This window comes from Agelaius phoeniceus, chromosome 5 (genome assembly GCF_051311805.1).
Source record: "Agelaius phoeniceus isolate bAgePho1 chromosome 5, bAgePho1.hap1, whole genome shotgun sequence".
Taxonomy (NCBI): Eukaryota; Metazoa; Chordata; class Aves; order Passeriformes; family Icteridae; genus Agelaius; species Agelaius phoeniceus.
The window spans coordinates 14121793-14147916 of NC_135269.1; the positions used below are offsets into that span (position 1 = coordinate 14121793).

A 26124-nucleotide genomic window follows, 5' to 3' on the forward strand; every position below is an offset into this window, starting at 1 on the left:
AAACAAGTAATCTGAAAAAGAAGTTCATGCTGAAGGAGTTTGTCTTCCTTCCCCAGTGTACATATTTCTGCCTTCATGCTTATAAGAATTTTTAAATGAACAGAAGTTTTCTTGGTTTAATATCAGTAAGTGGAGCATGGAAGAAATTTAAGGGATTTTTAATCTCATGAGATGAGGACCTCCCTAGTTGTAGCTGAGGTTATGTATGCAATGCTAGCTAATGCCACCCTTGAATAACAAATACAATGTAATACAAGTGTCGTACACTGTCTTGTGTTTTACTGAGGTCCTCAGTTGAGGGGGGTGTGTGTGTGGGAATATGAACCTGCTTGTAATGCTTTAGGGCTTGAATTAGGTTCCATGTGGAGCCAGCTGGGATTTACCTATGGAATAAAGGTCATGTGTGCAGCTGCAGAACACTCTGGTCAGAGTTAAAGGGGTTTCATTGCATGAAGCAGTGCTCATATCTAGTCCATGACAGCAAAAATATGTGCATATGTATCAGATTCAGTTAGTTCACCACTCTTGACTTTCTCTTACTCAAGCTGCAAGAGAAAATGGTACTGGTTTGGACCATGTGACCCCTCTGTGGCCTCTTCAAACTTTGCCCATTCTGTGATTCTGATTCTGCCTCACACCTACTGAAGTGGAAGGTTTTGTTTCAGATTAAGTGAAGAATATTCTATTAAGTGAAACTGATTTGGCTTGAACTAGTGAGGTTGTTTTTAGGAGAAATCTTCAGTTTTATCAGCAGTCGGTCTTGAATGTTCTGTGTTCAACATTAAAGCCTGATATGCCAAAACCAGAAATTCAATGAATTAAATAGATTTGGTCACCAATAACAAGAAGAGACTGACAAGACAAAAAGAAATAAATGTCATGTTTTTAATGCTGGTTTGAACAGCCTTACATGAAGACAAAGCACCAAACGTTGAGTGTCTCTCAGCAAAGCCTAACAGCATTGGCTGGCTGTCCAGAGCCACCTCTTTTTCAGTATTCATCATTGAAGGGGTACTCTGGGTGGTCACGCCACCTGTGGAAAGGTCAGATTGGACAAGTGAGTTCCTTGGGTGAAGCAAGATGTCAAATCACTGCAATCGACCTGTGCCCAGCAAACCTCTTCCTTGCAATATATGTATGGCCTTCATGGAAGGCTCTCCTACTTATCCACAAGCTGTTCTCCTCTGAATGACTGACCCTGCAGAGTTGGAAGCAAGCCTGTGTATTTAAGGAGAGGACAGTGAAGGACCATTTTTCAGGCCTACAGACTGCATATCTTAAGGAGAGATGAGGGAAATCAACAGGACTCTGGATGTCAACTATTCTCACTATTTAACTCAGGTGAGTAGAAGTGTTTTAGGAAAGGGGGATGGCTTCACCATGTGTGCTGTACTGTGGAAGGGGAAATCTTTGTTCAGATGTCTAGAAAGACACCTAGAAATAAGGGCTATGTGTGAAGAAGAGGTAGAGACACCAGACTGTTCTACTTTGCCTTATGACCTTAGAGCTGGCATGAACAGATCTGGGTCTAGGTGGTGCTTTCCCCAAGCAGCTGCCATACCTAAACTAGGTCTGGCTGTCCTCTAGCTCAGCCTACACATAGATATTCTGCCAGTATCTACTGTGGCAGAGAATTTACAAATAAGCTTTGGGATGACCCTGCTCAGGGTAGAAAGGGATGGTTGTGGGTGCCCCCTAACAAAGAGACATTTCAGGCTTTGTTTTAGAAACTGCATGCTCAGGGAAGATGCACAATTCAGGATCATTATAAAAGGCAAGAAGAAAATTCCCAGGGTCAGCTTCAGGTGAAAAAAATAACACTGTGTTTGCCCATTATTGGCAGACTTGAGAGAGAGGTAGCTGTTTTCTGTTGTGGGTTTTCTTGTTTGTTTGAGAAGCTGATGCTAAATCACAAGCCCTGGCTTGACAACCACTTTCCATTAGCTAAATGAAAAATTTCTGAAGAGCATTCTCAGGTGCACCATGGCAGCTGGCTGCCTTGCCTTACAGCACAGCACAACAAATACTGGCATTTACCCAGCTGTGAATCGTTCCAGTCTGGGAAGGACACATTTCACAATATTGAAGGTAACTAACTGGAAGGCATCAAACATTTTGAATTGGTTGTGTCAAAACATTTCATTCCAATATTCAGCCAAGATCAAGTGTTCACACATTAACAGATTGAGTTGGTTGAAAAAAAGTCCCAAAAAACAAAACAAGCCACAACACTTTGGCTTGTTTGACTTCAGTATAATTTAATGATGTCTGAGTTGCCAGTGTCATTATCTCTACTTTTCATCTATTGAGCATGCTTGCTAATCAGATCTCACATACTCAAAAGTCTGAGTCCTTTGAGTGAAAATTATTCACTTGGAGGAGTCAGTGCAGCTTGGCATAGCTGGTAAGGAAAAACATCCATAGCAGAGAATGGGAGCATAAGATAAATCAAGCAGATACATTAATGTAAAACTTGCCCTGCACAGTGCTTCCAGATTTCTCCAAGAGGTGAAGAAACAACTTCAGATTAAGATTTCCTGAAGTACTCATGTTTTTATAAAACCTCCATTTTCTTCTCAGATGCTTAACTTGTTAATTCATTCCACTGATTGCGTTATCCTGTTTGCATGGGCTTACTCATACCATGGGAACAACAGGTTTGCACACAGTACCCTTTATGGTAGCTGATAAGGGGAAGAACCAGAGAAAAGCTGGATTTTTCCATTCCTGCTGGCATGTGTATCACAGCAGTCAAAGGTTTTGCATGAAGTTGACTAACCAAAAGTCTTTCTGTAGCGTGGTTTGACTTTTTCAGCTACAGATTGCTGGATGAAATAAGAAATGTATTTAGGCTGGTAATTTGTCTGATGCAGCGTCAATTCCAGACACTTCAGTGTGGTAACGCAGAGTAGGCATATATATCTATATATATAAATCTATATATCTGCTCCTTACGTGGCAACATCACTTTTCCAATAAGGCTTTTTTCATAGCTGAGATCAGATTGTACTTAAACATTTTTCCCCAAACACGGAGGTCTTGTGAAAACTAGAGCTGCAATGCCCCTCCTATGCATCCTGTTTTCCTTATATCCTCGGTGGCCTCCTATGTCCAAATTCAGTCTAATAAAGCAAAGCATTTTTTTTTAGATTGGTAGCTTAGAAAGTTCTTCCCCTGTGGGCATTTGCAGCCTTTGACTTTGATTCTGGGAAAGGCTCTTGAGTTTGCACCAAGGTTACATTTTGTGTATGTAATCTTCAAAATTTAAATGATGCTATAACTCAATTTTGCTATATAAAACCAAACTGTGTCAGATACCAAAACACACTTAAGAATCTCCGAGGCCATTTGCGAGAAGCCTTCTGGAACTAAGTACTGCTAATTGATGGAAGGCTATTTTAAGTTTTAAGAAACAAAAGCTTCAGAGCACCTGGCTGAGCTTAAATGTGAAAAATGAACTCCATTATGATGCTTTTAACTTAGTGCATATTTTTGATCGTATTTATGCAGCACAGTAAGTGGTTTGTTTGTTTCCTTGCAACATTTCCCTGTATCTTTTGAGCAGTGGTCAACATTTTAGAGTGCTATTGGTGCTGTTATCAATGCTTTTCATTTGACGCTACAATTTAGCAGGACACAGATAATCTAAGGTAAAAGGAGAAATGCGTGGAAATTAATCTCTAGCATTTGGCTACTTACTGAGTGCCCTGAAAAGGGGAAAACAAAGTTTGGCCATAAGCTGTAGATGCTTTTGAGGTGGAGGATAAACAAACAGCCTTATCCTCTGGAAGAGAGGGGTTTTTGGCTAGGTCAGAGCTTTCAGATGAAGCAAAACTATACTGGGTGGTAAGCTTTAGGTGACAAGCAGCAAGAAATCAAGCCTGGATAGGTCTCAGAAGAGATAATTAGGAAGTGGTCTAGCAGCCAAACAAGCTTTCTTTTCTTCTGTTTTTCTTAGAAGAAGGTACAATTCAATTTATTTGAATTTCAGCTCCAATATCTACACCTCTAGACAGGGATGATGCTATGCCTTATCAGTGTCTGAGACCGCCATTCACCACATAGCAGAAGGAGTTTAAAGAAATGGAGGAGAGATGGAATAGCAAGATACACTCACTTTCTACTGGGTGGGCTTTGAGAACCTGAGCTGCAGGCAAATATTGTACATTTATTTTTGCAATGGGTCCAGGAGCATATTCAGGCTGCACTAAAAGTCTCTCATGTTTAAGCCTCACCTCAGAATAGGGTTGTTTATTAAAAAATTAATATTAAACAGAAGTGATTTTTTTTTTATAATTCTCTGAAAGAACAGGAATGCCCTATGAGGATCTAGGATTTCTCCTGTACTTACATTAACAGTTCCACATAACGAACGTTTTTGTTCAGGGCTTCAATTTCTTTCATCTCTTGCTCAGTGAGGGAGAAGTCAAAGATCTAATGGAAGAGATGTTAGGAAAGAGTTAGCATTTCTTGTCATAATCAACCTTCATATGTTCCAGATTCCAGAAATACAATCCCTCCTTCTCCCTGTATCTCTCCCACAAACCCATGCTTACTTGCATTTGCAGGAGTCTCGAGGACATGAATAAGCCCAGTCACATTTGCCTACACCTTTTTTGCAAGAAGTGGAAGGTAGTCTGGCAATACTGAGACACCAGCTTTGAAAGCAATGTATTTCCAGGGGAAGTAGGGAGCAGTGTGAGTACTGAGTGCTGCAAGGGATGCAAGAACAAAATAATCTTATTTTTGGGTGGTAGTCAAACCAAATGTTTTCTGGTGGCGTGGTTGTGAACCTTTCTGTCACACTTGTGTGGAGCAACCCTTCTCTAGCAGAGCTGTCCCATACCTGAAGACAGGGCAGAACAATCAGTCCTTCCTGAGCTCTGCAGCCTTGGGCTGCTGACCTACTGAGTTACCTCATCTCGCTTGTCCTGCTCACTGCAGCAGCAACTGCTCTGGGACATACCACCAGCTGGAGCTTTAGCTGCTCCAGAGAGTTAAAAGACACCAAAATTTCCTTTATGCACTGTTATTGTCATACCTTGTTACCATTTGGTGGTGGGGACAAGAAGAAGCATCAAATGTGGCAAAGTTTGCCACTGGTCAAGCCTTACATATGTCTACAGAAAAAACGGGGAAATTACCTTCTGTAGGGGCTAAGCCAATGTAAGTGGATTTGTCCATGTACTACTAGGGTATGAATTTACCTGGAAATTCTCTCTGATGCGTTGTGGATTGAAACTTTTTGGGATCACCACCACCCCTCGCTGGACGTTGAAACGCAAAGCAATCTGTGCCGCAGTCTTGTTGTACTTCTTGCCAATGGCATTCAGCACAGGATCCTTCAGTAAAGGAGGGGAGGACACATTTACCCTGGAAAAAAAGTGGGGAAAAAAAGGAACAAAAAACCTCCTCATCTTTAATGTCAAAACATAGGGGCATCTACTTGTTTGTGGACTGAACACTGCACTTTTTGACAAGTAGGGTGAAAGACGGGAGAAAAGCTTTGGCTCTTAGGTTGGCGCATTGTCAGAGGCAACTTCCTGTGTGATGTCCTAACGTTGACTTCGTTTCTCCTTCCTTACCTAAGCCCCACACGTTCCCCATTCCAAACACTTGCCTGCTGTTGGAGGAGACCTAAGGCAACCTCCTATGCAGACAGCTAGCATTCTTTGATGACAGCATGCAGCAGGAGTGTTGAAAGCTTACACTCACAACAGTAATATTTAGACACTGAGGTTCAAAACCACTTTAAAAAATGGGGCCAGAGGTATTTTGCACGGAGACCCAGCAGTGGAGAACTATGTTTCCCTGGATATTGTCCTTCTATTTGAAAGTAACATGGGGACTTACCATGATTCATCCCTTGAGGTTCCCAGTGGGCTGTACCCAACAATAACGATGTCATGTTGTCTGCAAAATTCTAGGAGTTTGGGTTGGGTGAAGTAGGGATGGCATTCTACCTGTAAGAGTAGCACAGAAAGGATGACTAATCAACAGGACCAGACACAGAGGCAGATATCCCAATATTTGTGAGAGCTACAGACCAGGTAATGCTTTCAGGAAAGGATAGATGTAAATTAAGGAATAGGGAGAAACACCATCTGAGGTTACTATTCTAATTGTACATTGCTAGGTGATCAATTTTTTTATTAATTATTCTTTTTTTGATGGACAGCAGATTAACATCTGCAACCATAATTTAGCTGCAGGGAACTTTTATTGGCCTGCAGTGGAAAGGTGGCAATAAATGGGGATTATGGAGGTGAGGCAAGCTCACTAGACAAGTACGCTGAGAAGAAAACCCATCTTATGTGGGTCAGCTCTCCATTTCTCTGCCTCTTGCATTCAGGATGACTAATCTGATGTTGTTTTTAGGGAAGTGTTGGCATAAACTGTCCCAGTTAGAAAAGTGGGGGGGGGGGGGTATTCAAAAGGTGAGATTATGACCTTGTTGCGAGCTGTGCCCTCCCACGTTGCAAACCCTGTTCCCTCACAGGCATGGATATTCTGGCTGTGATCTCAGACTCTGGGAAATGGATGTCTCAAAGGTGACAGAGCAACCACTGTTTGCAGTGGTTGCTATCTGGCAAGTCTGAAGCACTTCTGTGCTTGCTGGCCAGCTGCCCTAAGCTGAGTTGAATCTTTTGCCTGGTTTTCCTTGACCCCAGGAAGCATCAGCAATGCTCAGTGCAGTCTTAGGGGCACGCCAGAAACAGCAATTGCATTTTGCACCCGCTGGGCATGTTAATACCAGGGAAGGGTGCTGGAATTTCCCATTCTCGCGGGCAGCCTTTCCCTCCAGCCAAGTACAGAAATGAAAGCTGTGGCCAGCCTACTTGCCCTGCCTCATGGCCGTTCCAGCCCTCCAGGCCACGCGCTGGGAGTGGGAAGTTAGTCCCAGTTGGTCCCTGGCCTCATCTCTATTACTGCTAATGTGGATATTTGTGCCAGACGAGTCAGAAGGGCTTCCCAGAGATTTCTAGGAAATGCAGAGACCTGCCAAATGCGAGAGCCAAAGGTACTGGGCACTCAGATGGGTCGCTGCCACTTGTCACCTTCTCAGAGCCCTGCTGCTGTAATTTAACTCGGATGTGCCTGTCATCCTCATGGGATTGTTCCACTAGGGCCAGTCACGTAACAGGGTCTCCTTTAATTGAACGTTTCCTCCATCTCTTACAACTGTCTTATAGGAAAAGTACAAGAGAGGCAAGTACAGGAAATTCAGGAGTTGCTTCTAATGGCTTTTACCCTTGAGAAACCTGGAGTGACTCAGGGTCTGTAGGGTTGTGCTGGTGTTAACTAAGGTAGACATGGCTTCATTGAGTGCTGGTTAGCTCTGAATGGCTTTCTTGGGAATTTTTGGACTTGAAGTAAGGTACATGGCAGAAATCTAAGATCTGCTTTGACTCAGCATTCAATCTTGTTATGGAGCTTTGGCACAGAGGCACCGGTTTTATAGTCCCGGAGCAAAAACTGAGGAAAGCGATTGCTCCAGAGCCTTCAAATATTCATCTTTAGCCTAGATAGGAAGAGTAATATTTTCAGGGTAGAAATGGAAGCATGGAGGGCAGCATCTGTGGCAAAGTACACATCACCTTTGTGTACATGGCGGCTTAGGCAGTGTGTTTGCATTCCCCAAAGGGCAGTGGCACCATAGCAGGCACTGCCCTTGGCTTGAAGTCATACCTGGTTGCTGACAGGTTTGTACTTAAGTCCTGGCTTGTTCATAATCATCTCCAGTTGCCTGCGGTTGAAATTGGATACTCCAATAGACTTTGCCAAGCCAGCATCTTTGCATGCCTCCAGAGCCTGCAAAGAAAGCAAAGACAAGAGGAATCCCACAGGCTGGCTTTTCTTGGAGCATGCATTTTAGAGAGAGGTGGAAGATAGACCATTATTGAGAACCTTTGCTGCAGCAGAGCTAACAGCTCTATTAGCATGAAGGCTGGTGTTGTCCAGACAAACCAAACTCTATTCCTGTGTCGACCTGCTTTCCAGACCAAGCCCTAATGTTTTTACCGCCTGTGAGGGTAGAAAGTGTCTGGAGAGCAGGAAGATTTAACCTGAGATATGGATACTTAAGTGCCAGGCAACCCCTTTTAGAGAGTTTTGCTTACTTTGTACTGCTTTAGCAGTGCCTCAAAGCTGGAGAAGGCAAAGTGAACAAAACAGATTGCTTTCCTGATAAGTCAATTCACTCCTTTTGATTGTAAGACAGTTTTTCATATGAAGTCTTTATCCAGTGAAATCCCCTAAATATCTAGCAAGGTACATCACTAAACCTGCACAGAAAACTTCAGTACAATGTGAAGGAGAAAAAAAAAATGTGGATGGGAGAGAGGCATTCTAGATATTTTGTGCTTTAGACAAATCCTAGTAGCTGAGAAACTCTTATGAATACTGGACATGAATATATTCCCTGGTCTTCATTTGCTTCATCTGCTGGGTTGTTAAGGGGAAAGGGGGTCCTTTCCTGTAGTCTTCCCCTTCTCTGCCTGAAACTCTGCACACAAATAATTCAGTGACTGTTTGAGGCAGAGCAGACCCCACCATGGAGCTGGATGCCCTTCCAGATTTTGTTATTCTTTCTGTCTTACAGGAGCTGAAAGCAGGGAGGTAAGAGGCACTGTGTTTGATGACCTCTAGTTGGCCTCATATGCCTTCTATCACTCAGTGACAAGTCAGCAAATACAGTCATTTGAATTAATTTTTGCCAGCTAGCTTAATTTCACTGAGAGAGTGAAATTATCTGGATTGAGTTGAGCCATTTTAATTCAGATTAATGCTGCTATTTGCAGGCGCTCCCCACCACCTATTTTTCTGTTGGCTTACTAGCTAAAGAGAGTGGCCTGCTATAGAATAACCTTTACATTAAACACCAGAGATATTGCTATTGCTTTTAATATCTGAGCAACCATTCTGTGAAAAGAGGGGAATTAACTGCATCAGCCAAATTCAAATATAACAAAAACAGCTAACATGGAAGTCCTCCTTCCCTCTGAGACCCAGCCTGGATGGTTCAGCTGCCAAGGGAAAGTTCAGGACCCCTCTGGGCTCTCTCCCCCTTCAAAATTTCACTCAGAATTTCACCATTCTTCATCTTTATCTGCTGTACCTCAAGTAGAGCTAAACTGGGACATGACTGTCCAGATCTGGACACTGCAAGCTGAAGTGGAGCACGTAGTAGCACCTCTTATCTCTCTTGGTGTGAACTGGATGTAATTAGTGATGCTATTTCATCAGGCCTGGTGCAGAGGGAGAGCTGAGAACTAAAGAGGTGTCCATGGCTTTGAGAGGCAGAAATGTGAGGAGATTACTAGTCTCATTTTCTCTCTCACCCAAGATCCTGAAGCCAAGTGACACTAGGCTTAGTGAGACATCTGCCTAAAGGGCTAGAGCACATCACAAACAAACTAGAGTGCAATATTTCAGGCAAATGCTACTTTCCTCCAAGTTTTTTTACCAGAAAAATCTTGTGTTCCCATCTGATAAGTAAATTTAGAAGTGAGTGAACTTGTTCTAATGGCAAGTGATGGCAAGGTCTTGGGCTTTGTTTTTGAGTGGGGGGGCGGTTTGGGTGGGGAGGTGTTCTTTTTTTTTTTTTTTTAATAGTGTTTGCTTTTTTTATGGTGAGCTTTAGGGCAAAATCTGTTTTTTCCTGCAAATGAAAAAGATTTTATTTTTTTCAAGATGACCTAGTCTCTTCTGAAGGCACCAACTTTCTCTTTCTGTGAAGATCTGATAAAGGGGAAGGATTGGTAAAAACCTAATGATAAAAGCTTCAAGTAGTGAATGTAGAGTGCACTCTCTTAAAGAGGGAATGTGGATGTCTGATGTTTCAACAGTGTTTTGTTATAAAAATAATTAAATGACAGCAAAAAGAAACATGCCTAAAGAATACTTAAGGATAGAAGTAAAATTTATCCATGGAGCTAGTAGAATTCAATCCATTTGCCCTGGCAATTTGCTTCAGTTATGTTTTTGAAAACCGCAAGTAAAAATGAGAATGAATATCTGTGGGTTTAAAGCATATATGGATGGATGTTGTGTTTGCTTACCTCCCAAGTGGCACATAAGTCTGTCTCATGGTAGATAAATTTTCCATTTTCATCTTTTGGGTAGAGTGCATCTCCAGGCTGAAAAGTAAAACCATACTGCTGTGCTTTAAAGAAAAAAATTTCAGTCCTTAGAGCAAAATCTTTTTCATGGACTCTGTTTCTACTAGTAAACAACAAAAAAAAATTTGCCTAGTTTTCTGAAACACCCCAAGTTCAGCAGGTCATTCATGCTGGGCTTACCACATCCTCGTCTGCTAGATCGTCCTTGGACACACTCCTGAGCCGTCACATGAGAGTACACTCAGGAGTTCCTGGATGGCCTTGTTTTTCAGCAAACTTTTGACCTTTATGTTATGGCATCCAGAAGACTCATCTCCTTCCAAAGGGCTGGGTTAGAGTACCAGCCTGTGTTCTCTTGTACTTCTTTCCTCTTCGTTTTGGCCCTTCCCTTGCCTCCTTCTTGCGTCCTAGGCACTTGGGAACTGGACTGAGCTGGTACTCTCCCCAACAGCTGGAGGGTCCAGGAGCTACTGGCAAGAATGGGCTATTGGCATAGCTAACCTTTTAGTGCATTATCCACCTTTCTTTAGGCACTAGAAACTCTTTCCTCCAATCTCTGTACTCTGTAGGATTCAGAGATGATTTATGAGCTGATATCTCACAAGCACAGCTTTCTCTTATTTGCTGGTTATTTCACGGCTGTTGCAGGCAATGCATTAACACCTCCCTCCCTTGTGTCTGATCACAATTTCACTTTTGTGTTTTGCTGGAGTTTGGTTTTTCTGTTTTCTGAGCAAAAACCCTTCACTGATGTTTGACATTTGATCTGACTTCAAACCGCTACATTTCAAAGGCCTGGGTACAAGATGTTGACGTGGTAACTCCTTGGGAACATGCAGCTGTGACTAATATGATCAGTAACTATCACCTCCCAATTCAGTTGGGTTCAAATCCAAGGCATTTAATGGGAAAAGTGAGCCTAAGGAAAACACAGAGTCAGGTTTCAGAGGGCCAAGGTCTCAGTTACAAGCATAAGCCTCTCTCCTCCAAATGTGCTGATTTTCCTCAGAGAATTCCACAAAGACAACTTGTTGCTTTTGTTGCTCTGTCTTGCTGGAAAAAGAGAATACCTTGACTAGAAGGAGGTAGATGGCTGTTGGGTACATTTTTTTTCTATTAGAAAGCCAAATGAGGTGGAAAAACTTAATTTGCAAAACCACCCCATGGTATTTTGGAACAAACCATTCATCCCATGATACCCCAGCACACTTTCCAAGGACTGCAGGTTCAACATATCAAACAGTTGGACCTGTTTAATTTTAGTAAATGAGTCTGAATTCAGGACCTTTTTACTCTGCCCCACTTTTAATTCACTCACTTCTGTTGGACTTTTTTTATAGTAGTCAATAGGCACCGATTATATCAGCTAATTTACCATCCTCCTATTTCCCTCTATCATTTGTGTTTTAAAAATGAACCAAGTCAGGATGAATGGTGCTTGAAGATTAACTTCTCTTGACTGAGATGCGGTGTGAACTACTGTGGATTTCTACAGTGATCAATTCCTCCTCCTACATGCAGAGAATTCTGCAAGGCGTTGAAATGCAGTTGTCTCTGCTCAATAGTTTCCAGGCAAAACTCTCTCTGCCAAGCTATCTTTTTATGAAAGGGAATTTCTGAATGGAAGAACTGCCTGCAGATGGATAAAGTGCTGAGAGAAAGACAGTGTTTTGATGGTGACAGGGTGGTGACAAGGTCTTTCAGAAGTTGGTCACGTGTTTTAGCTCTGGGTTCTCATGAACTACACCGCACCAGTGATCCTAGAAATGCTGATGTCTTCTCTTGCAGTTCTCTTGGAGATAGCTTTGTGTTTTACACTGATAAAAGGTATGCTTCATGCTGCTGCATGAGCACTGAAATTAATGTGGCAACACTGTACAGTCACTGCCATTGTGTGGGATCACACCTTATCATGTCATGTCCCAAGTCTGGAGGCACTCCAAATGATACCAGACACCTTACTTCCTAGTTTAAAACCCACTAACTATTAACCACTGAGAGGAAAAGTCCTGCTCCCATTATAATTTTATCACCAACACACATGCAGGAAGACAATTCTGCACATCCCCTTGCTTTCATAAAATGGTCTTTGATAAGCAGGCTTTCTCAAGAAAGCAATTTTAACAACCTGTGAATGCCTGTCCTATAAACAGAAGGGCAACAGGAAGTCAAATAGTGATGCCAATGGTCTGTTTTGAGTTATTCTTTTAAAATTACAAGATACTTAGATGAGACTTGTTCAGTGTAACACTAAAATATCTGCTTTCCTATCAGATGACAGAATCATTAGTTTGGGAGAGATTTGCAGATCATTTAGTGCACAAGTTGATGCTTACTGATGAATCAGTCATCTGAGAAGAGTCCCCCAAAAACCTGCTGGTTTTTCACCCCTAAAATACCTGTAGGGTATGAGCTCCCCAAACAGAGAGAAGGCCCATGGTGGCCTGGAAGAGACCTGTTTCTGCTGGTTACTCCCTTGCTAGGGTGGAGGGGCTGAGCAACACTGCAGGGGGCTAAAGGCAGGAAGGACAAAAGTCCTGGATGGGGAATCTATGTGGGGAAAAAATACAGGGAGGTATAGGCTAATGTTGGTAGGTCAGTGAATAATTGCACCCCATGTGGTGGCTATTCATGAGCTCTTGAAACGCAGAGGGGCTTTGCTGAGTGGTGCCCTCTGAAACCATAGTCCTCTTGCTCTGCCTGAAAGCCCTGTGACAAATTGCTGCCTGGGCTCTGCAGGGGCATGTTTCTTACTGTTTTCAGGGTGGTACTGTAAGTTCTGTCTTAAGTACATCACTGCTTCCAACCAGAGACTGCTTTTGCTAGACTTTTGGGGAGGAAAGCACCAATGCTTGCAGACTAGGGTGGAGTAGAAGTTTCTTAGAGTTACACCTGCATGCTCCTCATCAAAGGCAAGCATCACAGGCAGGATGGGTGTATTTGTGAGAGAGAGAGAGCAAAGAAAGGAAACCTGTCACCACTGCAAAAGGATGGGTTTTTTTCATTTTGTATTTGACATAGAAAAGTGTATATTTTTCAGGAAGAAAGCGACTTATTTTTTTCTCTCCTCTCATGAGAAACATGAATGAATCTCTAGGTCTGCTACTCCTTTAACTACTCAAGATTGTTGATACAAGCCTCAGGGAGTCAGATGTATATTACTTTAAAGCCAGCTGTCTATATCTTTATATTGTGAGACAATGACCTTCACTATGTGGGAGAATGAACTAGTAAAGAATACAAACACAAGAAAAGGGAAACAGGAAATTGCTAGTGGTGGGAAATTTTCAGAAATGTACCCAAAAAGATTCCATACGTGTGACTGTATAAATAAAATTTTAATATCAGAGTCTGGTTACTCCTGTACAGGTCTTAATAGGATATGGCCTCCTCAGGGGGAGAAAAAGGACTGCAAGTGTAATATGATAGCCTCATTGGTAAATTGCTTCCTATCTGATAGTTCTTGTAATTTGGAGTCTGCAGCAAAATATTATTTTAACAATCAGAGATCTACCTTTCTTGCAAAAAGAGGCCAGTTTAGAGCTCAAACCTTGTTCAGAAGCAATTAACCAGCTAATTGCCTGACCCTATTCTCTCTCAGAAGAAAGATTTAATTAGTTCAAAACCACTTAAATGTTTTGAATATAATTCTCTTCATTTCATTTGCCTTTGTATCATGTACTTGTAGAGGAAAATTGTAAAGCAAGGTACAAACAGCTGGGAAAGCAGAAAGTTTGTGGACTTGCAAGAGGGAGGCATGCAACTGTGATGTGAGCTCTGTGCATTCAAAGGTTTTGCCTACAAGTTGCCCAGAGCCAGCAGGATGATGGAATATCAGACTCTACACTGGCATTTAAGAATGAGAGATGGACAACCCATGTTTAGCACCACTTGTGATCTAGTGAAGCTGAGTGCTGCAGTTACAGGGATTAAGATCATAACCACAATTTTCCCAGCAGCTTTAATTTAGCACAGAATAAGGAAACCAAACTTGGTGACTTTTTACCTTTCCCTCTCCCTCTCTGAACTTTGCCCCTGGCCTGTTGCTGCTTTGTATGAGCTCTTTCCTCAAGTGGCTCTCTCCTCATGGCTCAGAGGGGATTCAGACACATGTACTGCCCAGCTGTGCAATTTTTCAGAGTGGGAACTGCTCGACCACAGCTGGGAGACCTGTCCTTCCAGCAGAAACACTCCAAGCAACATCTCCCCTGGCCTGTTCTCACACTATCTGACAAGTGCCTCTCTTTGGGTAGGCAGTGCACAGAAATACATGTATGCAGTATATATCAAAATGTATATGTTATCTGCTCAAAATGCTATTGACAACCTAGGCTGGAAGCTGCAAGGAATATACTAGATGGAGGTCTTGGTTCAAGTTGAGTTCATGCACTTTTTCCAAGCAATTTTTCTTTTTACCTTGAAAGCCATTGGCAGCTCAATAATGTAGAGGTCAACATAGTCCAGCTGCAGGATCTTCAGGGTCTTCTCCAGCGTGGGACGCACCAGCTCCGGGGGGTGGCAGGTATTCCACAGCTGGGGGGGCAAGCACAAGTTTTCTTTGGGTGCCAGGAGGAACAGAGAGCCAGCTGAAGACCCCCAGCACACACTCCCTCCCTCTTGTCCTTCTGACAGAGCCCACTATGCAGAGTGCAAAGACATCGTGGTCTCCATCTCTGCAAGGCAGAAGTGAGTGCCTTACCTTGCCTTCTGGCAGAGGTTAAGACAGGAGTTCTTGCCCAGGACTGATGAAGTGTTGACCCAGTAAAGCCATTACGTATTTTTTTATTACAAAACAGGTTATTCTGAGCTGAGTATATTACAAACTCTTGCTCAATGAACTTAGATTCCTTTTGTTTTCCAAGCATATGCTTTCACTGAAAAACTTTGTTCCCACAAGGAATCTGTGGTCAGTTTTATGCTTGAAGGCAGAAGCTTGGATCATGTGAGTTAGCTATTGAGCGGCCAAGCATCCAGCACTAAGAGAATCTTCTGGTTTTTCTCCTGTGGCTGGGGAGCCTGAGAGACTGCCTGACCTAGGCAAGTTTTCTCTTATTCCCCAGTCCTCAAGGGAAAATGTGTTTCTGTTTAGTCACTGTAGTGCAGGTGTGAGTAGTTACAGCAAAGTCTTTGGTACCTCTTTAATGCAAACTGCTTCCTTTCAGGGTTATGCCCCGAGGTTGCTATGGAGTGTGCTCAGCTGGTGAGTGTTCAGCACTATCTCTAACTGAACTGTGCTGATGCAAGTCTCTTGCAAGGATAAAACCATAGCATGGTAATTAGTAACCAAGAGCTCTTTGTAAACTGATTGAGTTTTGTCGATTTTAACTGCAGCAGAATTAACACACAATAGAAGGTTTTAAGTACCATTTGAATGCACACCATAAGTTGGGCTATTTTCTTTTCTTTTTTTTTTTCAACTTACAAAACTAACGTGTGGAGTCACATTTAGGTTTTTGTCACTTTTGCTGGTTGGAAAAACCTGCTGTTTGCTGGTATGGTCATTGTCTAGTCAGTTCTGCCTCAGACAGCCACTGCATGCAGAGGTATAGAATAAATTTGTTCTACAGACAAAAAACTTGAATTGTGATTTATGGGAGAAGAGGTTGGTTATAGGTGTTAAAGGGCATATCCTGTGTAAGTTTTAAGTTATTTTAGACACTTGTGTTTTTTTTTAAACTATGTTATAGTTATTCCCGTGGAAAACAATCTGCTCAGTTCTGCCCACAGAAGCAAGGACATGTTAAGCTGTACTGAGAGCAGGACATCTGACCCTGCCCTAAGGTGACAAACCAAAACACCTGGAAATTCATACTAGGTCTTTCTCAGCTGTATGCTGCAAGATGTGAAGAGTTTCTGAGCAGCAGACAGTGGTAAGAGGCTAAGTGTACTACAGTAAGGGACCAAGGTCCTGTTCTCAAGAGTTTAAGTTGTTCCACTGGATTTACTGAAAACCTCTGGTCTATGTGTTTTTTAAGCATTTTACCTGCAAAATGAACTTAACTTATATGTAAGTAAGGAAATGACTTTGTAGACCCTTCATGTCCAGGTTGTTACTGTGTTTTAGAAATTTGGTGACCTGTGATATATTGCCTAGAAGTAGTTTTTCTGAGTGCCCTTTTGAGCCCAGTTCTATTGAGCTCAGTATTTGCCAGTGAATATACTTCCCTCTAAAAACTGCAGAGGTTCTGAAGAACCAGCCTTTAAAAACAGCTGTACTATGTTTAAAAACATTTGTACTATGTCAATACATCGATGCCATGGAAACTTGAGAGTTTTATAACTGTTCTCATGATTTGTACAAGTTATTGTATTATCTACCTAAGTAGAACCCATGTTTGAGCAGTCAAAGCTGCCAGCTGGCTTTGGCATTTTAGGACATCACATTTCCTGGAAATGTTACTTCTAGTTTAATGAAAGAAATATCCTGGGATGAAAGAGGAGACCAAAAAGGTCTTGCTATATAAGCCAAGTGAGATGTTGGCAGTTGATATAAAACCTCTAAAATTTCTGGATGCTGAGCTGCTCTGCCTGATCAGGCAGCCAGCAGCGAGAGCCAAGTGCAAGTGCTGATGATTTCAACTGGCAGATGCAGCGCGATCACACCAGGTCACTGTTCCAGCAACGCTGCCACTCAGCAGGGCTGCTCTCGTCAGTCCCTGCTGATGGATCAGCCTTCCATCTGCAGCATCTTTGCTTCAGGAAAGATCTGCACGAGGGGCTTGAGTCTGAAGGCTCTTGGGAATTCCCAGCGCTTCTGATGTCAGTAAGGAAGAAAACATAACTAACTTCTGTAGTGCCTGGTGCTTCCAAGAATGGTCTGTGTATCTACCATAGAAGATGCAACAGTTCATATCAATCAGTTACTGATCAATGCCCAAAGTATCTACTGGGTTGAGATTTGCCTGTAGTTTGTAAGCTATCGAAGTTTGTGAGGTGCATTAAATTAAAGATACATAAGGCAAGGGAGATCCCCTCCCACTCCTTCTGGGAAGTTCAGAGCTGCTGTGAGACCTTTGAGTGAAACCTGTGAAAAGCCTTGATTGTGATGGATTGAATTAGTTGCAGAGTATTTTCCATTTCTGCCTTTAAACTCTTTTAAAGGTCATAGAAATGTTATAGTAGACTATCACCCTGAGCAGCTGACGTTTTGTCAAGCACAAACAGCACACAACTGTAAGAGAAATCCATGTGTGTGTCATGTCACAGACACACAGCAGGCTGGGAGCACAGGCATTGGCTGTTGTGGTACCGTGTGTTGCAGTCCTGTGGCTTGCAGGAGCTGCAGTTTTCCAAATGACTCAGTGTTTAAGTAGTGATTATCGACTAGGAAAATCATCTGGTGATGAGATCAGACAACTGAATACAGAAAGGCTTAATGAATAAAGGAAGTTTGGAAATTTTACCAGGAGATCTGCTTTCATAGAGCCTAAAGGTTGATATGGGCAAATAAACTGCAGGGGAAGCAGTTGAGAAAGTTAAAATACTCAGAATTGTTAGGACATCTGGTTCTAACCTTTTGGCACAACTTGGTGGTTTTGATTTGTAATATTACTGATAATTTGCAGTAATGAAACTATAAAACTGTTGAAACCAAATATTTTCACTAATCCCAATCAACATATTTGGCATATAAGAGACTGAGAAATTCCCCTGATAAAGGCAGAGAATTTGAGAACGTGAGGCTTTCCTCAGAATGGCAAGGTTGTTATCAGTAGAACCAAGCAGGAAACTTGGAAAAGAGGTGCATATTTTACAGATTGGAACTTGCTGTGCTTGGAAATTGGTCTATAGCTGCTGAAAATCCGCTTGGTCTGCAAACTATCCAATATGAAGCTTAATTTCCCCAGATCATAGAGCTTCGCTAAATTGCTCACAGTGAACCAGACCTCTCATCCCATGGGATTTTTCACTCTAGGAACAGTGGTGTTTATTTGCAAGTCTGTTGAGTAATTGTGGATTACGTCTTATTTGGGAAAGGAGAAAGGGAAAATATTAGGCTTATGTGTTCAAAGAAGCACTGCAGAAAGGACTATTTGAGGCCATAAACTCCCTTAGAAACTGGACAGGCACCATTGCACTACAATGTGCAATGACCTCTCTTACACCTGGGTTATTCATCGTTGTTATGACAGCTTCTGTCAGACAGTTCATTCGACAAGGGATTTCATTATTTTAGAAGAGAGTCAAGTCATAGAGTTAAGACTTGAATTTATAAAATAGCTCATGCATTACTCCAGCCTCATTGCTCTAGAACAGAAGTGTAATGACATCTTCTGTCCAAGTAAGTTGATTCATCATCCTAGAACTTTTTAATTACAAGTGATACAGTAACTAAGGGTGTAGCTTGATGAGTAATTTTCTGGCAGTAGTACCAATGTAGGCACTTGCTGTTCTTCCATACACAGACACTGGCATGCACGTGCTTGCTGCCACCCCTTTCATTGTGCAACCTCATGGCAAACCTGTGCAGGGAATTGCTCTAACAGAAAATAGCTCAGTTGCAGGATCATTGTCCAGCTGGGGCTCTGTGTGTGACAACACAATGTGTGGCACAGTAACAGGTTAGGCAGCACTTTAGGTTGAACTTAGCCATGGTCTTGCAGGTGCCTACAATACTAAGCAGAAGGAATGTTTCATGGTTCCCACTGTTATCAGAGATTTACACAGAGAACAGTGATTCCTGTGCCTCACAGCAAACCTGTTCATAAAGATCTGCAGCATTCTGGTAATGCTAGGAAAGAAAAATAAAGGATGTTGGATCTGGAAGGAAACATTCCAGATGTTGACTGCCGGTGCTCTTAAGAAAGACCATTCACAGAAATCCTGGATTTAGTGTAAATAATCTGAGTGCAGGTTCTCACCTTGCCACAGTAAAATATGTCCTCTCGCTTGATCTTCCCTTCAGCAATCTTCTCGCGGATGGCTTGTCCCACTTCGTGCTCATTGAAGTAGACAAAGGCCCCGTCAATGTGGCGGTAACCAGCATCGATGGCAATCTTCACTGCCTCCAGACAGGAACCTTTGGGCGTCTGGTGGGAGAAGGAAAAGGATGAACATAGTGTCAGCCTACTGCTTACCCCTCCTTCAGTGCTGGAGGGTCCCTGAGATACGCGTGAGATTCGTGGTGTAATTCATCCCGAGTGACCATCCCTTTCCTCCCAGGCAACCATGATCCAACTTCCAAATAAGAGAGGGCTGTGCAGTTTTTCTCAAAACTGTTGAACATGTGGGATTAGACTGGGAAAAGGCAGCAAAGAAAAAATTGTCTATCTCCATGAAAGAGAAAATACTAGTGTCCTCAGGATGTAGAATCGAATGCATTTGATATGAAAATAATTTCAGAATTTCTTATCTAGCAAGCAAGGGCTTACCTACAACACCCATTTGATAAAATGACTTACTCAAGGGGAAGATGACTTTTTGGTTGAGCAGAACTGGTCAACCACCTGCTGATCAGAGGCTCTTTGAATAGCTTGGACCTTTCAGAAGTGCAGGAATTTGGATTTGACTTCTTTCTCCTCAAATTAACTTATAGTTGTTGGTATCATAATCTGAAGGTCAGGACTATCTACTGGTATTCCCAGTTCTGAACAGCTGCTTTACTATGTGGTTAAAAAACAGTAGTTGCTTTAGTGTATATTTATATATATTTTACTGCTTCAGTTTAAGATGATCCCAAGAAACCTCCTAATAAGTGACATTTTTGTACTGTTTGCTCATCATTGCCAAAATTCAGAGTAAGCTTGTTTTTTCAGAACAGTCATATTTTCCATATTTTCCATAAGCCAATATGGCAAGCAAAATTACACATAAGCCAAACCAAGCAAAAAAGCACAAAACTGGTTACTGAAATTATTTGTCTGGTCACTAAAATTGTACTGAAAACAACTTATGGTTCCTACACTTTTTATAATGAGAGAGCAGCCCTAAGTCGTGGTGGCCAAGGGTGTGCAGAAATGCTATTCTCCCATCCTTTTCATGGACATTGTTTGGCTGCAACAGGGATATCTGATTCACTTTAAGATAAACTGAAGTAGGGCAAGTCAAACTGCTCTGCTGTGCTGCTGTCTGTCAACAACAAATGGCGAGAGTTGGATTCGGCTATCTGCAAGTGCAGAGCCAAGACCACACTCCTCCTGTGAAGAAAACAGATGCCAGAGGCATCTGGAAATGAGGTAGTATGAAGAGAGGATGTCAGATTTGTTGGTTTTGACAATGCCAAAGAAAGAAGAGAAGCAGGACTGGCATTTTACACCATAGCAATAGCTCTCCTTCCTCTCTCTCCTAGCTATCCTTTTACAGCTGGCACTGGCCTGGCTGTCCATGAGTTTGTCATGAAAGAAACAGCTTCTCTTCCACCACATGCTGAACTAGAAGGTGTGAAACTCATAGCTGCTATAGGATGCTTTAATGATTAAGGACATTGGTCTTCCCTTCCATGCATATGAAAGAAAAGTCTTTGAAGGACTGCTGAAGACACTTGGGGATGTCTTCATCCCTGCCTTTCAGTCCCAGAGCTGTGGGCTGGTGGCAGATCATTCTGGGATAATGGGACCATATTCTAGCCTGCTTGCTAAGTGCCCCATCTTGGATGACTCTGAGGGACACAAAATGGACCAGCTTCTGTTTGGGCTTGGGAGGAACTTTCTGCTCCAGCATGCAGTGCCCAAAGGTTACTTAAAATACAAAAGTGCTCACACGTGCCCTGATTTATTACAGACCGGAATGAGGGCCTAGAAGCAAAACGGCACAATTTGGCACTCCAGAGTATTTACAGCAGTGATGGTGCAATACTGTGTGCTTAATTGAGGAATACAATGTAGCACTTGTTTCAGTATTTTGCGGCTTTCATTGTGGAAGCCTCCCAAAAGCACGCTCAGCCCCTGGCAGGGCCCTTTCCTGGTTGTTAGTGGGATGTAACAAAGACCACGGCAGCTACCAGCTTTTCGGGCACACTCAATGGCTGCTTTTCACTTGGGGCATACCGGGCAGCGTTACAGAAGTGCGAGGCATGGAGCAATGACAACCTCCAACATGTTCTCTGCTTTGTCCCTGCCTGAACCTGCAGGACAGGATTTGAGAGAGGCATCAGGATGAAAGCTCTGACACGAGTATTACAAGCCTGTGGTGACTGATGACAGTAACCTCGGACCTCTGCCCCAGCAATGAGCCGCCGCACGAGGTTGGAGCCGCTGTTGCAAAGCTCAGGCTGACTGGCACAGAGCAACAGGGCTTAGCTGAAAGGTCTGGGGAGCTCAAGCCTAAGTGATTATTAGTTATCTGAAAGACAAGTATATTTCCAAAAGTGTTATCAGTGTTTTTTCTCTCTGAAATGTGATTTTGTAAACAATGTGTATTCTAGATTTCTTCAGCCTGTTTGACTTTTGCCATTCAAGTGTATGAAACCAGAGCATTTAGAGGACAGTGATGCATTACCATAATATAGATTTTGGGAAAAATTTTTTTTTTTTTTTTTACTTTTTCCATTTGTTGAAGAGACTGAAAATGGGATGTGAACCCAGTACTAGAATTTCCCCTCTTCACACTCTTGAGAGATTGCACAAACACAGCTCTCTATTGTTTCCTGATGCTGTAAACTAAACTCTACCAGGCAAGGAGATGTTGATTATTGGGTTGTGTCTTCTCTCAGTCACCAGGGGCAGTTTGGTCAGTAAGAAAAGCAGAAGGAATAGGTGAGGAAAGGTAGAGTCACACAGGTAAGGGAACAGCACAGTTTCAGACATGGAAGGAGGGTAGGATAGAGGAAAATGCTTGCAGTTACTGCATCTGCTTTTGGCTGAATCAGTTGACTCCTGTTAGAGCTGAACTTCTGTGTATTTCTTAATTTTTTTATATGGGACTTACATCTGTACAAATAATCTTCTGAAAGACTCCTCCATCTCAAGGAATAACCTTATTCTTTAGGGGCTCGGGGTGGCTTTTTTTGGATCAGGTCTTGATTACCAATGGCCGGAGATGGGTTTACATTATATATGTATGTTTTTATTGCACTAGTCCATTTCATCTGATGTGGTATATTAGTTCTGACAGATTCTGGTCTAAGGTGCTTCATATAAAAATGCAAAGCAATCTAGGGAATAGTTTTTGGAAAATATTGCCTCTATTGAACCATCCCAGCTGAAGGTGTGAGACATCTGTGAGTCTGGAAACTTTATACCATATGTTTATTTTCATTCTAATGGAGAAACTATCATTTCTGGCATTTCACATATTTAATCCTTCCAAATCCTGCAGTAATGGGCTGTGGTAAGCTGTGCTGATGAGTTGCACAGGCTAGTCATGTTGTGGTATTGCCACTTTTTAGAAGTGTTGCTTTAGGTGTCGTATCTTATTCCATTGTTTCCTGACAGACCGTACCAAAGTTGGGTGACTCAAACCACCACTGCTCATCCATCTTTCCATCAGAGAAAGCACAAACCTGGATCTTTCCCCTCTACTTCGCTGCTCAGCCTGAGGTATTTCAATCTATTCTGTCTTTCATAGGTTTTCAGTAGTGACCAGATCAAAGGTTACCAACTGAAAACCAGCTTTTACTTAAGTGTAGATAGAAATTTGTGATACATCTTTGTTGTATAAGGGTTGGCACCACTAATCACAGCAGCTGATGGAACAGCACTTCCCAGGCTGTTTGGCCATGGGCAACCACCTTACCCTACTCAGACCCCCAGACCTCTTCCCTCTCCTTCCTGTAGGTTATACTCACTTAGTACATTACCTAAAATGCAGCTGCCTGTGCTGCCTGCTCACTCGAGACAGGGCTTTATTCTTGCACCATTCCTGAATGAGCAAGGTTCACTTTTAGAGTAGTACAACTATTAAATGAGGTACTGAAATGTCTCTATGTCATAAACCTTTGTTCTTTGTTAGTAGTAATTCAGGACTCTCTAGCTTTGGCCTTAAGACAAATCTTGCTTCTTTATTACTTCTTATTTAAGCATAGATGAGAGGTTTCTTGATCCTTCACCATAATTAATGTTTCAGTTTCTAATCAGCATGCCTTAGAACTGTGCTATTTTGATCAAAGTCTTGTTTTAGAACAGGAGTTTATAACCACTTGTGCACTGTAAGTCAGATATTTATCTTCAGTGCTTTTGCAGACAGTCACTAATTTGTGCCAAAGAACCATATTAAATTTATTGCACATTTTATGATGAAAGAATAACTGGTTGACTAGGAGGACTTGCTCAATCACTCATAAATTTCTTCAATAGCATCTGTGTTATTGTTACGATCATAAACTTTAAGGAAACAAGAGACACAATTATTCCCTCTATCAATCTATAGCTTGTAAACCAGCTGATTTACCATCATGCCTGACAGATTTAACTGGTATCTGTTTCCTTCAGGCTCCATGATAAATAAATCCAGCAGAAGGGCTGGGAGAGCAGACTCAGATATGCACCTTCACTGAAAGAAAGGAAGCAGCAATTTGGCCCCTTCTCCACAGATGAAGTAGCCAACTGGCCAGTTACCACTTTCTGTGAGTCTGAAAAAGCAATGTGCTTCATCAGTTCTGTCTGTCTGAAAGGGTCTGCTCTCTTTTTCCTCTGAGGCCATAAACTTCCCTAATTTTTAATGTTTATTCCAGACACCTTCTGTCACATCCCATTTTGTCAAAAACTATTCTCCCTACCATAGCAAATGGTTCAGCTTCAATTTCTTTTGTGAGTGCACATGACCAAGCCACAGGACAATATTTTTGTGCAGGCATACCCATGAGTTTTTCTCTTCCCACTCAAGTAGTACAGTATTTGCTCAGCAGTGTTAGTGGTTGTCTTACTTATTACTGTTATTTAGTGTCACAGTTCATCTGCCCTCCAATTCTTTTGCTTTTTCTATAGCATCTCTCTCTAGTCAGCAATTTCCATTGGTTTTCCAGCTGATTAAGAGGGTTATCTCCAAAGACAAAGCTAACAGGACACTCTGCCAGTAGATTATAATCTTGCAAAACCATGTGAACTGCTACTCTGGTCGTTGCTTTTATGTCTTAACATCAGTATCATCATTTATTCTTTATTAGTGCGACGGTAAAGGAAAACAGTCTGACTCAGGCTCCCAGATTCTGCTCTGCCCTGTTTTACAGGAGCAGCTCTACAGAGTTGCACCAGTATCAGCAGCACATGAGAGCAGAGGGAGCAGCACTTCAGGGAAGAAGCCCCTTACCTTAGTCCTGAGCATCTAACCTGTTTAGTGCATTGCTTTGCAGTCTCTTAGCTGGGAATAATGATCCTGGGGGAAAAAGCCTCAAGTGTTAGGAGACACAGGGCCATCTTCTGGAAAAATCTGAGTTTAGCTGCAGCAGAATTACACAAGATATCCAAGCCATGGGCCAAGTGCTCCAGTCCAAACCTGTAATTTAGGATGTGGAGCCGCTGTTTAGGAATCTTAGTCAGCTAAATACAGGAAGGAGAAAGTAGGTACATTCCTGGGCTCAGAGCCTCCTTCATCAGAGCTCAGCACTCACACACAGATTCTTATGCAAGTTTCTAGAAGCCCAGTTGCTTATTTCCATTTGCCTGTTTTCTGGACAAACTGGCAAAAAGGATTGGCTTAAGATGTTAGGAACAGAGCATAGAAAGCATGTGTACTGAAGGCCCTGCAGGAAAGCACAGGTTGAGTTTACAAAGCCAGAGGATATGAGCCACACAAGGGTACATTCTTAGAATTGTTTAATCTTGTAAAAGAGAAGCTGTACTGTACACCTCTTTCTTGGAAAATGCAACCGCCAGCACATCCCTCTCTCTCGTACACAGGAAAATCTGGCTTTCATCCCCCGGAAGCATTGGCAGCCACCATCCAGGAAGCAAAACCCAGCAAAGGGTTCTCTGCAAAAGCAGGTAGAGCTGGGAATGGAGGCAGAGAGCACAGATAAGAGCCACAGGCTGCTGTGCCAGCCCAGAACTTCGCTTTATGTCATGCACTGTGTTGCCTCAAGAGGTGGAGGACAGCAAATAAGCACAGAGAAGATGGGGAGAATGGTGTCACTTGTGTCCTTGTGTCACACCATGAATGAAGGTGGAAAAGGGGTGCCTTTCTCCTCTAACTTGATGCTCTATCAGTGGCCTGAAGCGTGGGGTTTGTCCATACAACAGACATTAGATTGCATAACTGCAGATTTAGCATTTCTAGAATTCCTGTGACATTGTTATTCTAGGATTTAGCCAAAGCTGTCTTCAGGAAAACCTTATTATTGTAGCTGGCAGAGGGTGCTGGAGTTATTTTTAACACTTGATGGCAGAATCCTCAGTTTTAGGAACTCTGCAACTTTTCACTCGACACAAAGTCAGTTAATGCAAGGTGAAGCTGAAGAGCTGCCATACCTTTCTGCTGGCAGCTAGAGGATTAAAGCAAACCAAGAACATGATGTGCACACCTGGGTCCCTGTGCTCACAGAGCTAGGGGGGTGGACTGGGAAAGTTTCCTGAAGAGCTGGAGAACACAGCAGCCAGCTGGCTGGCCCTGGGAAGCATGGATCTATCTGGGAGGGTGGGTGCTATCAAAATACCCTTCAGACAAGCAATGCAATCAAAGGGACGCGCGAGGTACAAGTGGAAGATAAAGCAGCAGCTTGTGCAATAAAGGAGAAGAAAAGGTTGCCAGTAGCTCTTCTGCTTCATTCCCTAGAGTTAAAGGGGAGAGGTTTCTGGCGCCAGTTCGAAGAAGTGTTTGCAAAGGCAAATGTAAAACTTGGGGAATTCCACCACCTAGTTAGCTGAACCAACATGAGTTGGCTTCCAAGCCTAGAGAGGCATTTTCTGCACAGTGCTTTCAAGTTTTGACAAATCTGGCCTCCTAGGTCAACCAAAGAGACAATCCAGATGTTAGCTTCCCACATGAGCTGCAAGAACATGCTTACACTGTTTTTTGGAGAACTGTGGGGAATCAGGGGCGCATAGGAGTGCACAGCCATGTTTAGCGTATGGAGTCGGTCAGGGATATTTTAAAAATGGAGCTTTGCCTGGAAAATTGGGCTCTGAATGTT

At 42.5% G+C, this 26124-nt stretch overlaps 1 protein-coding gene across 1 annotated transcript in view; it reads right to left on the minus strand.

The window, feature by feature from the left end:
* Nucleotides 1-871: 871 nt before the first annotated feature.
* The window catches only part of AKR1D1 (aldo-keto reductase family 1 member D1), a 34697-nt gene continuing 9444 nt past the window's right edge, over nt 872-26124 (minus strand). Inside the window, exons 2-9 of the mRNA XM_054631413.2 lie at nt 18983-19150; nt 14538-14654; nt 10062-10139; nt 7690-7812; nt 5854-5963; nt 5208-5373; nt 4352-4434; nt 872-1033 (exon numbers count right to left, since the gene is read on the minus strand). Coding sequence (XP_054487388.2) covers nt 991-1033; nt 4352-4434; nt 5208-5373; nt 5854-5963; nt 7690-7812; nt 10062-10139; nt 14538-14654; nt 18983-19150 — 888 coding nt within the window. The 3' untranslated portion in view covers nt 872-990. The remainder of the gene's footprint in view (nt 1034-4351; nt 4435-5207; nt 5374-5853; nt 5964-7689; nt 7813-10061; nt 10140-14537; nt 14655-18982; nt 19151-26124) is intronic.